At 43.0% G+C, this 15,492-nt stretch overlaps 1 protein-coding gene across 1 annotated transcript in view; it reads left to right on the top strand.

Annotated features, from left to right (window-relative positions):
* LOC148473426 (pituitary tumor-transforming gene 1 protein-interacting protein-like) overlaps positions 1 to 15,492 on the top strand; it is a 135,270-nt gene that overhangs the window by 85,521 nt on the left and 34,257 nt on the right. The window contains exon 6 of the mRNA XM_088459597.1: positions 4,046 to 4,092. Coding sequence (XP_088315723.1) covers positions 4,046 to 4,092 — 47 coding nt within the window. The remainder of the gene's footprint in view (positions 1 to 4,045; positions 4,093 to 15,492) is intronic.

The raw sequence follows: 15,492 nt of genomic DNA, 5'->3' as shown, positions 1-15,492 counted from the left end.
GAGTTCAGCATGCAGACGAGTGCTAAAGTTAATCACTGGAGATCAGTATGGAGGCTGATAATGTAACACTGAGAATCAGTACGAGGACTGAAATATGTAACACTAGGAATTAGCGTGTGAGCTGAAATATATAACACTAGGAATCAGTGTGAGAGCTGAAATAGCTTACTGGAGATCCTGACGCGGAGTAACACTGGAGATCCAGATGCAGGATAGCTCTGGGAGATGACACTGGAGAAAGTCACTGGAAAGGAACACCGCGTGGAGCCTGGAATGATGTTACAGCCAACAGTCACTGGAATAGTGTAGTTGTTCAGGCAGCTACCTACTTCCTGGAGTCCTGCTTTATACCTTTAGGTAGCTGTCCATTGGAGGAGAGAGTCAGCTGAGAACTGACCAGGCTACCATTGGATGCGAGAACAGTCAGGTGATACAGACAATATGGCTGCTCCCATGATCACCGCCGCTGGAACTCCGATATGGAGGATCGCGTGGATGTCACCCAGGCTCCGGGGAGAATACTCAGCATGCCACCCACCGCCGAACCTGAAGTTTGACCGCGCTTGCTAGTCAGTGGAAGCCAGCGCTGCAGTAAGGAACAGTCGATCCTGACATACAATCTGTGTTATTTTCTTCTTCCTCCTTTCTTTTTCTGTTTTCAGATTTTTGTTTGCCAGATTATATCTGTTTACATTTACAGTTATTGCAACAGATGTTCTAGCTATAAAATCTAATACAAGGAATGGAAAACTGATCAACCTTTGAAAATAGATTTTCCCATCATTCGTCTGCACAATTAATTTTTAGGAAATGTATCCAGGTTTATACTGTACTCATTATATCATCTAGGGGGGAGATGTATCAAACCTAAGAGAGAATGAAAGTGGAGAAGTTGAGCATAGCAACCAATCTTCTGTCACTAATCTAGCACAGTCTATAAAATGATAGTAGTCAATCAGTTGCTATAGGCATCTCCAGCACTTTATCTCTCGCTAAGGTTTTTGCAGGTTGGGAGCATGGAAATGAGGTTGGGGTTATTCGTGGCAATAGCGGACTATAATTTAATGTTATTTTATGGGAATTTAAATAAGGATAGGAGTCGATGTGACTGTGGTGCCATATGCAATGGTCAGCTAAGGTGTCATTATCGGGCATGTTATAAGATGAATTCTACAAGCCTATGTGTGTGTTCATAATAACCGTGACGTCGTACCAGTGGCAAGTATTGGAAATATTGGAACTGTTTTATATCATTTTTATAATATTAAGTAATATATGAAAAAAAGGTACTGGTACTTAGCTATAGTGTCTTTGCCACATGCCATTGAATACCATGAGAGTAAAATCACTGTTAAAGATTATATAATTTTTTGCAGTGTTCTTTTTTTCACTAAGTGCAACTCAGCTATTAAAAAAAAAGACTCACACTGCATAATAATTATACCATATAAAAATGTATTGAAAATCTATCAGTATAATTCATCCAACAACATGTACGAAGAAGCAGTTTTATTAGATTTCTATACTCCACGAAATATAACAAATAAAGCCATCCATGTTTCATATTTCTTTCAGCTTTAGGTGATTTCCAAAAAAATACTGTATCTGGTTGCACAAAGGGGAGATGTTTTTCTTTTTTTATGTTTTACTTTTTTTTACTTTTTTTTATTTTTTTTTATTATTATAATTGACACTCTACTGCATATCTTAATATGACTGTGGCAGTTAATATAATTGTATATGCAGAGAAGAAGAGTTAATAATTCATGCAATCATTTTCCAAACAAGTTAATTACATGATATGTTACTCCATCAGAAGTTAAGTAGTAGCAATAATTGGCTTAAAGATTACATTCAGCCGCTGTATTATTCACCTTTTACATCCCCTTTTAAATTGCTCCTGCACAATGTTATCAGGTTGGTATTTTAGAAGTCATAATAAAAAAAATAATAATCCTTGCGCAAGGCTTGCTAATTAATATGATGAACAGAGAATGACTGGAGAACGACTGGAATTACTGTACTGCTCCTTTTCTGCGCTGACTGTCCCAAAATTGCATTTTAGGTGAAATTACCTATTTGTCACTTAATGATTTGCAGGCCCTTTTGTCCAGCAGAGCTTCTGAACTAGAGGGCAATATTTCATAGATTGCATTTTTATTCTGTGAATAAATTGCTTCTTCTCACCACTTGACCGTGAACGTTAAGGAAATAAATAAAACGTTTTATTCTTTTTCTGCCCTCTTGGAGGGTACGACTTCACTATCAACATTTTAGTAATGGTTTCCCATGCAATTTGATGAAAACACGGTCGTCATTGTGTAACGTTCATGAACATATATTGTGGTCATGTGTATAAAAACTGTCTTGCATGGTGCTCATTGCCCGTAGTCTGGGCACCTCCATTTTTGGTTTATTGTATTACATACAGTGATATTTGATACTTAACTAGTTTTGTTTTATGCTGCTCTCCCTTTTCAATTTAAAAAACCAAATATATAAAAATCTGTCTCCTAGAAATACAGTGAACAAAAATGGGGTCCAGGAAAAATAATTGGGCAAAGAAAAAAATTCAATATATCTATATAAATTGTACTAACAATGGTACATTGTGCTTGTTCTGCACCAGATCATACCTGGCGTTAGAAAATTGCTTGCTTTTTGGCACCTAATTAGCATGATAGACCTGCACAAATGTGAAGCCCGATATTGCACCAAATGCAGATGACTGTAGATGGTCTGACACAGTCTCTGTAAAATAGAAAATAAATGAAATGCAGGATAAACAGCTCTCACCAATTCAAAAGTAATCCAAATATGACTTTTGTTCACTTAATAGCTCCATGGGGGAATGTAATAGTCTCCAATTTTGAAAAACTAGCAAGTTTCTGGCGAGTTTCCAATCAGTTCGAAGTCGCTGTATGTAATAGAATGTGACTAGATTCAAAGTCCCCAGAAAACTGCTGTATTCTATTTTGACTGGATACAAGCCGCTGTCCTGATTTTTTTTTTCATGTTAAACATACATGTCGTCACATCTAAAAATAACACTTTAAGTTATACATACAATCATATAGTTTATGTTAATTTAGTCTACATTCATTTAATTATAGATGTACATCAACGCTGTCACTTGTAGTGCCACAGGTTTGTAATATAATTGGTAAATGTGTTTTAATATTATTTCCCCCAATTATAAATTATTTTAATAATTACAGCTCGCTTCTTTATTAATTATTTTTTAGGACCCTTAATTAAGTATTAATTAGTGACAAAGTTAATATATATATTTAATATGGATTTTTATTATGTTCTCCCTGAATAGATATATCAAAATTCATGTAGTTTGATCAATCTCTTTGGCCAAAGTCATTTTCTGGTGAATTTGACCTTCAAAACCATCACATATCACTGTAAAAGACTGGCGACTTTGTTAGTTAACATCACACTTGTAAGGTATTACATTTGGCGATTTTGAGAGTTCTAACTCACCAAAAACTCACAATCTAATGCATTCTGACTCATTTGTTGTAATCAATGACATATGCTCTTTCCCGATCCAGAGTAAGCATCATACGCAGTCTGCCTAACTCCCAAGTACTGGAAATTATGTATTTCTTATGTGATAACTACACGTTTACCACCCAGAAACAAATGCTCTTGTAGCATGCAAGTCCGTAACTGTTGCTGTCAAATTTTAATTCTACAGTAAACTAATATTGTTAATCACTGACGCGTTTCATCAGCACAATATCCTCAGAAAAGTATTATAAAGTAGGAGACTTTCTGGCACACCACCACAAAATAAATAATAATGATGAAAGGGTACTTTGTATGTATTTATTTTTTTCTGTTCACCAGAATTGACCTAATTTGTCACCTTTATGAGAACTTGCAATAGAAAGATCAATAAACAAAGCTACAATTAATGAGCGCTTGTTCTTTTAAAGTATAAACTGTTTGTACATCTTTGAGGGAGAATTTATTAGGTGCAGGTGTAACTCATCTTGTACATGTCTGATTTTCTCTCTTAATTATTTTACAGAAAGAACAAAAGGACCATAAAACATAATGAGATTCGGAAGAAATACGGTATGTTTATTTTCTTCTTTTTTTTTTGTAGCTAAAAGCACTTTGCAAAATCAAACTAAATAAACCTATTAAAAAAAAAAACAACAACATTAAATGGTGAATGAAAGAAGGTTAATTTGCACAAAGGCAAGCTTTGAAATTATTCACACTGCTTTATTTTTTACAGAAGCTAAAGTATAAACTTAAATCACCCAGAATCTAATCATTTCTGTGGAATGTTATTTTTGCATTTTGTGTTTATAATAGCATTTTATTTGTTCACTGGCTTCTCTATTGAATAGCAACCTGTTCCAGCAGTCTGCAACAGACACATTTTTTTATTTCCTTTCCATACTCCCTGGCAGTCCTTTAAAATGATTTAACAGGTTAAAAAAAAAAAAACACCTCTGGAGGCAAACCCCGTAGCAGGACTTAAATGCACACTGTGCTGGCCCGCCCCCTTAGCACCTGACTTAATGGTGTCACGCGGAGCGGGCAGAGCTGACAGCACTAGTAAGTGCTGCACTGACTTGGAGCATCCTGAGGATGCTCCAGATCAGTGGCACAGACTGCAGGCTGCCTGTCTGGAGTGTCTAGAGGACGTCCCGGTGGTGCCGCAACAGTGATCCTGGCTGCCGGGCATCCTGCTAACCAGAAGCAAGGGCAGGGGGCCTTACTAGTGCTGCCCACAGCGCCCTAGTTGCGGCTTTGCCTGGAGAGTAGATAAGGTAGACCCTCTCTCCTCCTGGTGTCTCTTTCCTGTCTCTCAGCTGAGTGTGGGAGTTATTTAAAACAGCTTGTTATTTTATTCTACATAGGTATGCGGATTTTCCTGAAATGTGGCCATGCTCGGTTTTACCCATATTCAACATGGTATTAGCTGTGTGGCAAAATTAATGCCATACATATACAGTGCATCCGGAAAGTATTCACAGCGCTTCACTTTTTCCACATTTTGTTATGTTAGTCTTATTCCAAAATGGAATAAATTAATTTTTGTCCTCATAATTCTACACACAATATCCCATACTGACAACGTGTAAAACGTTTTTTTTTTAGATTTTTGCAAATTTAATAAAAAAATAAATAAATCAAATGTACATAAGTATTCACAGCCTTTGCTCAATACTTTGTTGATGCACCTTTGGCAGCAATTACAGCCTCAAGTCTTTTTGAATATGATGCCACAAGCTTGGCACACCTATCTTTGCGCAGTTTCGCCCATTCCTCTTTGCAGCACTTCTCAAGCTCCATCAGGTTGGGTGGAAAGCGTCGGTGCACAGCCATTTTCAGATCTCTCCAGCGATGTTCAATCGGATTCAAGTCTGGGCTCTGGCTGGGCCACTCAAGGACATTCACAGAGTTGTCCTGAATCCACTCCTTTGATATCTTGGCTGTGTGCTTAGGGTCGTTGTCCTGCTGAAAGATGAACCGTCGCCCCAGTCTGAGGTCAAGAGCGCTCTGGAGCAGGTTTTCATCCATGATGCCTCTGTAATTGCTGCATTCATCTTCCCTCTATTCTGACTAGTCTCCCAGTTCCTGCCGCTGAAAAACATCCACACAGCCTGATGCTGCCACCACCATGCTTCACTGTAGGGATGGTATTGGCCTGGTGATGAGCGGTACCTGGTTTCCTCCAAACATAAAGCCTGGCATTCACGCCAAAGAATTCAATCTTTTTTCAATCCGACCAGAGAATTTTGTTTCTCATGGTCTGAGAGTCCTTCAGGTGCATTTTGGCAAACTCCAGGCAGGCTGCCAAGTGCTTTTTACTAAGGAGTGGCTTCCGTCTGGCCACTGTACCATACAGGCCTAATTGGTGGATTGCTGCAGAGATGGTTGTCCTTCTGGAAGGTTCTCCTCTCTCCACAGAAGAATGCTGTAGCTCTGACAGAGTGACCATTGGGTTTTTGGTCATCTCCCTGACTAGGGCCCTTCTCCCACAATCGCTCAGTTTAAACGGTCGGCCAACTCTAGACAGGGCCGGTGCAAGGCCACCCGGCACCCTAGCCAAAGCTTCAGCCTTCTCTCCCAGCCGCCACCACTATTAAAAATAAATATTATTTCTAAGACAAAATGATTGCAAAATAAGCATATCTTCAAAAATAAATATAAAACAGGTTGATTTGGAGCAGAAAACCCACATATGTGTATATGTAATATATGTGGTCACATCCCCTCTGAGTGACGTAATGCACAGGGTGCATTGTGCCCTGTTACGGCTCTGTATATATATAAACAGAGCCGTAGCAGGGCCTGTGCATCACGTCACTCAGAGGGAGCATGACCGGCAGCTCCGATAAGTGCAGCGCTGACCTTGCGTCCACAGGACGCCGGATTGGCTGCATATACTGTGAAGGGTGCCCATGTGGAGCGTGGTACAGGGTACCTGGAGCAAGGGCCAAAGAGCGACTGCAATGCAGCCCACAGTGCCTCTACTAGTTACGGTCCTGTGTATGTATATGTGTGTGTGTGTGTGTGTGTGTGTGTGTGTGTGTGTGTGTGTGTATATATACATATATATATATATACACACACACACATACTGTGTGATATGTGTATATAAATACTGTGTTTACAGCTATACCTATAGTTACAGACACAAATATATATATATATACACACACACAAATATACACACAAATATATATACAGTCAGGTCCATATATATTGGGACATTGACAGAATTTTCATATTTTGGCCTCTATTCACCACCACAATGGCTTTGAAATGAAAACTAACAAGATGTGCTTTAACTGCAGACTTTCAGATTTAATTTGAGGGTAATTACATCCAAATCAGGTGAACGGTGTAGGAATTACAACGGTTTCTATATGTGCCTCCCACTTTTTAAGGGGCCAAAAGTAATGGGACTATCAACTCAAAAGCTATTTCATGGACAGGTGTGGGCTATTCCCTTGTTATTTCATTATCAATTAAGCAGGTAAAAGGTCTGGACTTGATTCTAGGTGTGACATTTGCATTTGGAATCAGTTGCTGTCGACTCTCAATATGAGATCCAAAGAGCTGTCACTATCAGTGAAGCAAGCCATCATTAGGCTGAAAAATCAAAACAAATCCATCAGAGAGATAGCAAAAACATTAGGTGTGGCCAAATCAACTGTTTGGAACATTCTTAAAAAGAAAGAACGCACCGGAGAGCTCAGCAACACCAAAAGACCCGGAAGACCACGGAAAACAACTGTGGTGGATGACAGAAGAATTATTTCCCTGGTGAAGAAAAACCCCTTAACAACAGTTGGCCAAATCAAGAATACTCTCCAGGAGGTAGGTGTATATGTGTCAAAGTCAACAATCAAGAGAAGACTTCACAAGAGTGAATGTAGAGGGTTCACCACAAGATGTAAACCATTGGTGAGCCACAAAAACTGAAAGACCAGATTAGAGTTTGCCAAACAACATCTAAAAAAGCCATTACAGTTCTGGAACAACATCCTATGGACAGATGAGACAAAGATCAACTTGTACCAGAGTGATGGGAAGAGTGGAGTATGGAGAAGGAAATGAACTGCTCATGGTCCAAAACATACTACCTCATCAGTGAAGCATGGTGATGGTAGTGTCATGGCGTGGGCATGTATGGCTGCCAATGGAACTGGTTCCCCTGTATTTATTGATGATGTGATTGCTGACAAAAGCAGCAGAATGAATTCTGAAGTGTTTTGGGCAATATTATATGCTCATATTCAGTCAAATGCTTCAGAACTCATTGGACGGTGCTTCACAGTGCAGATGGACAATGACCCGAAGCATACTGCAAAAGCAACCAAAGAGTTTTTTAAGGCTAAAAAGTGGAATGTTATGCAATGGCCAAGTCAATCCCCTGACCTGAATCCGACTGAGCATGCATTTCCCTTGATGAAGACAAAACTGAAGGGAAAATGCCCCAAGAACAAGCAAGATCTGAAGACATTTGCAGTAGAGGCCTGGCAGAGCATCACCAGGGATGAAACCCAGCGTCTGGTGATGTCTTTGCGTTCCAGACTTCAGGCTGTAATTGCAACAAAGTATTAAAAAGTGAAAGTTAGATTTAGCAATGTTTAGCTTGTCCCATTACTTATGGCCCCTTAAAAAGTGGGAGGCACATATAGAAACCGTTGTAATTCCTACACCGTTCACCTGATTTGGATGTAATTACCCTCAAAAGACCATCGTGACCATCGGGCTTGTTTGCGACGAGACCCTTGATGTAGGATCTCGTCTGCCGCAAGCCCCAGAGAGCTTTTGGCTCTAATAGAGCCGGAAGCTCTCCCACTCACGTCACTGGGGATGTCAATGGGGCCGCCCACAAACGGCAAGCGTTCGCTAGGGAACGCCTCAGTTTGTGAAACCACCCACCCGCCACGCCTACAAAATGTCGAGCTGTCGATCAACAGCTTTGTAGTGAGCCCCGGAGCGAGAGAATTTCTCTCTCACTCCGGGGCTTGCGCGGGCGCACAGCCAAACATCTACCTGCTTGCGAGCGGGTCTGAATGAGGTCCATTGCGTGTAGAATTTTGAGGACAAAAATGAATTTATTCCATTTTGGAATAAGGCTATAATATAACAAAATGTGGAAAAAGTGAAGCGCTGTGAATACTTTCCGGATGCACTGCATACAAAACAGCTAGTCAATAGCAAAGCAAATAAGAGCAAGTAACTTTGTTTTGGATTTCCTTAAAGATGGGTTTAACAATGGCTTAGCTCTCACCTCCCTCACAACTCAAGTTTCTGGATACCAAATTATCAGCCGATCTCATATGCCAGGGAGCAGATTAAAGCATTGTAGTCAACTTTTTTGAAGCCTCTGTTGCTCTTGGAGGCCTTAATGAATCCTAAGAGGTAAACCTTAAATGGTTCACACTTAAAGTACGACTGTCTTGTAGAAATCACATATGACCATAGAGCTGGTGAACTACAAGCCCTGTGGTGTACAGAGCCTTTTCAAAACAATGACTATGGTATTAGAAACTAATCATTTTGTTCTGAGCTAAAGTAGTTTCCACTTTCCATATCAATGAAGAGATCATACTTTCTCTGTCCATAAAATAACTAATAAAGAGGAAGAACAATTTCATACTCTAGATTTCATTCGAGCTATCCCTGCTTTCCTATCTATGGAGGAGCTTTGGGAAAAACATTTGCATGGAGCAGCTTATGGCTAGTGTTGGACACCATTAGTAATGTATCTTTCCCGGAGGTAGTGCTGCTTCGAATAATTTTGTCTAAAGGATTTTTGTCCATAGAAAGTGCAATTACTGCCGTTGATGTATGTTCTCTAGGTTTTATATATTTTTTAAAATCTATTGAAGATGAGTATTTAGAAATCAGAAATGCTGCCTGGAGCAAGATAATTAAACATTTCAGTATGGTGATTGTAGTGCATGTAAGGACATCCAGACAGTATTATTTGTGAGGTGCTTAGCAGCAGTGCTCTATGTTGGCACTGGCAATTATTGGCTTGATCTGTACTCCAGCTCAGTTGGCTTTTATGACCTATGGAACTCATCCTTTGCAAATGTTCCATCTCCTCATAATGGCAGCCATCTTGTGAAGGGGGGAGTGGTTTCCACACATAACCAAGATTGGAACTGAGCATAGTAAAATATGAGAACTGCAAAAAAAAAAAAAACTTATTAGAAACTCAGTTTATTTTTGAAAAATCTCCCTTTCTTTGTGACCCACCAAATAAAGATTTCTATAACTATGTGTTAATATAATGGGGCTTATTGCTAATAATTCCTGTTTATTATAGTATGAAGGCAAAATCAAAGAGGGCAGAGGCCATTTTGAAATTACACATTAAAAATGGCTGCTTAGATGAGGTTTGAGTGGGAAGACCAATCAGAAGCCAAAGACACTGTAGGTGAGGCTTCTGATTGGTTACCTCTCTTCACTGCCATCAAACCAATTTGCCTGGATTCTGGGTCGATGACATGACGAAAAACTGCGGAGACGCTCCTTCGGCTTCAGTGATTGTCGCCTGAGAATGCCGCTTAAATATGTCTGAGCTGTCTTATTGCTCTACAAGAGTCAAATTAAATGTCACACTGTTATGTAACCTAGCGAATAAATTATGACAAAAAAGTAAGTTTAATATAATCATTTCTCCTAACTGGGGGATACCAGTGCTTTGTTAGGCATGAACTAAAATGTTATTGTTATATATGTCAACTAAACAACAACATAATAAGAAAAATAAACATGTGTAATTATAAATGTGGTGCCTGGGAATTTCCCAGATTCTGTAGCATTAGAATGTAATGTCATAGTTTGCTATGCGGAGGTCACTTACTTTATTAGATTATGATCTTTTCGAACTGTGATCTCAGCAACATGAAAGCTAAATGTAAAACCTCAGGTTAAGCAATCAAAAGTGTTGTTTATTAGGTTACAAACTGTGACCCTCAGCAGATTTTCGGTTTCCTCTTTCAAGGATTTAACCACACAAAATTCTGAAGTCATCAAATGTACAGGACATATTGTGCATAGGGCAAGAACAGGAGACCTCTGCCTTAAAGGGGCCATGCACTTGCTGAGGATTTTATTGTCCAGCAGATCTGCCTAGTGTTCATTCTAGAACCCTGCACCTGTCACAACCTGTACAGTTCCTCTTTCCTGCCTGGGGTGTCACTCCCTGCCCTGGGGAGTACACTCAGCTAATGCAACACACCTCTGAGACACAGACCATTGTGTGCTAGAAGCACCATTGCAGAGAGCGACACCCCAGACAGGGGTGTGTGTGTGTGTGTGTGTGTGCGTGTGTATATATATATATATATATAATATATATATACCGTATATACTCGAGTATAAGTCGACCCGAATATAAGCCGAAGTACCTACTTTTACCACAAAAAACTGGGAAAATTATTGACTCGAGTATAAGCCTAGGGTGGGAAGTGCAGCAGCTGGTAGTGCCGCCAGTAGTAATTCCCCCTGGTTGTGCCCCCAGTGGTAATCCCCCCTTTTAGTGCCCCCAGTAGTAATCCCCCCCTTTTAGTGCCCCCAGTAGTAATCCCCCCCTGGTAGTTCCCCCAGTGGTAATACCCCCTTTTAGTGCCCCCTGTAGTAATCCTCTCCTGGTAGTACACCCAGTGGTAATCCCCCCTTTTAGTGCCCCCTGTAGTAATTTACCCTGGTAGTGCCCCCTGTAGTAATCCCCCCCTGGTAGTGCAGCCAGTAGTCCCCCCCCCAGTAGAGAGAGACGTAATAAAAATTAAAAATAAATCACTTACTTGAAACCCCCGCGCCTGGTCCCGCCGCTAACAGCTCCTCCGGCCGCTTTGCATGGGAGAGACGTCATTACTCATGACGTCTCTCCCATTACTCACTGCGGGAGCCGGAAGATGGCTCCCGCAGTGGGAGCAGTAGCAGCCGATGAAAGTCTGACAGACTCTCAACGGCTGCTGATTACAACAAACACACAGCTGCCGGCTCCGGCGGCTGTGTGTTTGTGCTGTGTAGCGCTGACCGAACGCCGTCCGGTCAGCGCTACACTTCACTCGAGTATAAGCCTAGGGGGTGCTTTTTCAGCACAAAAAATGTGCTGAAAAACTCGGCTTATACTCGAGTATATACGGTAATATAGTTGGGATTCCCGGCTGTCAGGATGCCAGTGCTCAGAATGCCAGCGCCGGAATCCTGACACCAGTTAGAATCCCGACACCAACATCACGACCGCTGGCATCCCAATGGTTAGTATTTGGGTTAGGGGTTGTTTGGTTCTTGGGGGGGCGGTAGGGATAGGCTGCAGGGGGGAGAGTTGGGGTTAGGCTGTGGGGGGAGGGATAGGCTTAGGCTGTGGGGGGAAGGGTTAGGATCAGGCTGGGAAGGGTCAGATTTAGGCTGTGGGGATGGAGGGTTAGGATTAGGGGGTAAGGTTAGGGTACTTACCAGCAGGTGTCGGTAGTTTAACCCAGTCAGGATGCCAGCACCGGGATTCTCAGCGCAGGTATCCTGATAGCCGGCATCCCGTACCCTACCCATATGTATGTATATACAGTATGTATGGGGACACATCTGAAAGATTAGGCGGTTTTTCTTGAATGGGCGAAAACCAACATGGCGTCGTGCCAGCTTAGCCACTACATAATCGGTGCGTTAGCCGAGGAGGAGTAAGGACAATTCAGAGTCTCCATCATCGGAGAAGATATGTAACAGTACTGTGGAAGGGGACAGAGAGGGTCATTCAGACCCGCTCGCGAGCGGCAGTACGCTCGCAAGCGGGTCGATGTTCCCCCACTGCGCGTGCGCACGACGGAGGGAGCTCCGTCGTGCGCATGCGTGAGACCCGGCGAGCGACGGGCTCTCCATCGCTCCGGGTCTCGCACCAAAGGGGGCGTGCTGTCGATGTTGATTGACAGCACGCCCCCTTTGGTGGGCGTGCCGGGGGCGTGGCTGCCAGACGGAGGCGTACCCATGGGAACGCCTACCGTCTGAAGCCGGCCCCACTGACATCACTAGTGATGTCAGTGGGAGTGATTTTGGCTCTGATAGAGTGACCGCGCAATATGTCATTCAGTGGCTGGCATCCAGGAGCATACTAGTGGCCGCCAGATCGTCACATCTACTGTGCAGTACGTCAGATGTGACAACCCACGGGAGTGCCCTATCGCGGATACACATTAGACAATGTGCCCGATATATCGTTCCGTCAAAACGATATATTGTCTAATGTGTACCCAGCTTTAGCAGCAAATAGTGATCTTCAAATTAACCATTGATGAAATCACCCTGTACCTTAGAGCAGGTGAAGGATCCTGTGATTAAAGGGTGTGTGTCGGTAGACTGCTGGCAAGCCTTTCAGGGAGTTTGGAGGGGAACTGAGCGATGGGAGGGTATTCTGAAATGAAGTGTGGCTCAAAAATCATCTTTTTCAGACTAGGAGTAATTATTGCACGCTTTAATAGTGGCAAAGTTACCAGAGGAAGAAATTAGAGATGTTCGTTAAGGCTGAGATGAACACAGGTGAAATAGGACAGCTGATTAGTGAGATGTTAGAGACAGGTGGCAGAGTGGTAAGAGGAGACATGGTTGGAGACTTTTGATGCTCGGGAAGATTTATCTATCAAAATTTGGAGAGAGCTAAAGTACCAACCAATCAGCTTCTAACTGTCACTTTACAGGCTCCACTTTATCTCTCTCCAAGTCTTGATAAATAGAAATGAGCGGTTCGGTTTTCTTATGTTCGGATCTGAAACATCATCTTATTGGCTATCTGGATCTCGCATGTATTGGTTAGCCAATACACCATATCCGAACTTGCGTTAAGTTGTTGAAAAGAACACTGTTAAAAAACCGGCCGCTAATCTCCAATATAAAATAGGTTGTACTTGCATTGTACATCTTCATCTCATGCTCGTGCAGCCCCCCTTCACTGGAATGAGCTCCCTCGCTCGATTAGGCTCTCCCCAACCTTGCAGAGCTTCAAACGTGCACTGAAAACCCACCTGTTCATCAAAACTTACCCTTCCACACATAACCGTGTCACCAAGTCTATTTCCCTCCTGCCTCAGCCATCTCTACCTCGCCTACTTCCTGCACTCAGGTCCCCCTCTACACACTCATGCCTCATGTCATCTGTCCGTCTCCCCTCTCCCCTAGATTGTAAGCTCCTAGGAGCAGGGTCCTCCTCCTCACTGTCTCACAGCCTTCTTCTCTAGCACTTCTATGACAGCTTTCACCTTCCCAGCTGTATAGTGTTTGGAGAATTGTGTTGCTAATTGTTACTTTGCTCTGTTTATAAGTTGGTTACTGTATTGTAGTGTAATGTTCTGTGTACCCTGTACTGTATGTACAGCGCTGCAGACCTCTTGTGGTGCCCTATAAATTAAAATGTAATAATAATAATAATTGTACAGGAGAAGGACCTGTTGACCAGCGGCCAGGCGTCTTGGTCCTACAGAAAACAACTTTTTGGATTCAGTAGGTTGGATCGGCCTAATAAAAGTATTGATGGGTGCTGTCTCTGCACGCCTGTTCAGTGGCGGAACTCCCGGAGACAATGGAGTCAGTTGCCGCCGGGCACCAGCCCTGAAGGAGGCACCTGGCTCCATTGTCACCCGGGTCCTGGCCATTATACCCACTGTCTTGAGTTCTAACTAGTAGTAGAGGAGCCGCTGAGCTGAGCGATCAGCATCAGCGGCGCTCCTCCTCCGGCTCCTCCACCACGTCTGCACTGATTGTAATGAGTCAGCCTGCACCTCCAGCAAAAAACGGGCGTGTCGTCCGTGAGGCCACGCCCCATCCATGAGGCCACGCCCCTTATTTACCGGAGCCTTGCAAAGGACAGGTCACTCCCTCCCTGCCCCCTCCGGGCGCAAGCTGAGGAAAGGACGCCACTGCAGGTAAGTGTCCTGGTGCTGCAAGGGGGAACAGTAGGCTGTTTGGGGGGGGAGGGGGCAGCGAGTGCTGCAATGGAGGACTGTGTGAGCTATGAGGGGGTTAGTGCATTCTATTATGGGGTCATAATATGTGGGGGGATCAGTGATCTATGAGAGGGAGGTAGGCTGTGTGAGGGGGTCAGTTTGTGCTATGGGGTTGTAAGCTTTGGGGGGGGGTCAGTAAGTGCTGCAAGTGGGTGGGCAGTGAACTTTGAGGGGGAGTTGAGCTGTTAGGGAGTCAGTGTGTGCTATGAGGGGGGAGTGAGTGCTGCAAGGAGGGACAGTGATCTATAAGGGGGGAAGTAAGCTGTGTGTGATGGTTGCAGTGAGTGTTGTGTGGGGGCAGTGAGCTGAGCGGAGGTAAGTGAGTGCTGCAAGGGGGACAATGATCTGTAAGGGGGGCAGTGATCTATAAGGGGGGCAGTGATCTATAAGGGAGGCAGTGACCTATAAGGGGGGCAGTGACCTATAAGGGGGGCAGTGACCTATAAGGGAGGCAGTGACCTATAAAGTGGGCAGTGACCTATAAGGGGGGCAGTGACCTATAAGGGGGGCAGTGACCTATAAGGGAGGCAGTGATCTATAAGGATGGCGGTGACCTATAAAGGGGGCAGTGACCTATAAGGGGGGCAGTGACCTATAAGGGGGGCAGTGACCTATAAAGGGGGCAGTGACCTATAAGGGGGGCAGTGACCTATAAGGATGGCAGTGACCTATAAGGATGGCAGTGACCTATAAGGGGGGCAGTGACCTATAAGGGGGGCAGTGATCTATAAGGGGGGGGGCAGTGTCAAATGAAGGGAAATAAAATTGTAGAAAAAAAATAGTGCTAGTAAAAATATGCTAATTTGCAGAATATGAGGTGCTTTTTACCAGAAATTTCTTGTTGTATTTAAGGGTTCAAACATGTTATGATTGGTGCAGATCAGACAAGCAGTTTTTGAATAGACATTAGAATGCAGCTAGTTTTATATTACCATGGGTCAACTTCTGATTCTTCTACATAGTGTAGTCTTATCGGGGACAAGTAGTATTA

This window comes from Taudactylus pleione, unplaced genomic scaffold (assembly GCF_031769625.1).
Source record: "Taudactylus pleione unplaced genomic scaffold, aTauple2 ptg000916l, whole genome shotgun sequence".
Taxonomy (NCBI): Eukaryota; Metazoa; Chordata; class Amphibia; order Anura; family Myobatrachidae; genus Taudactylus; species Taudactylus pleione.
Note: the sequence above shows the minus strand (reverse complement) of the source record. Positions and strands in the feature narration are given on the sequence as shown.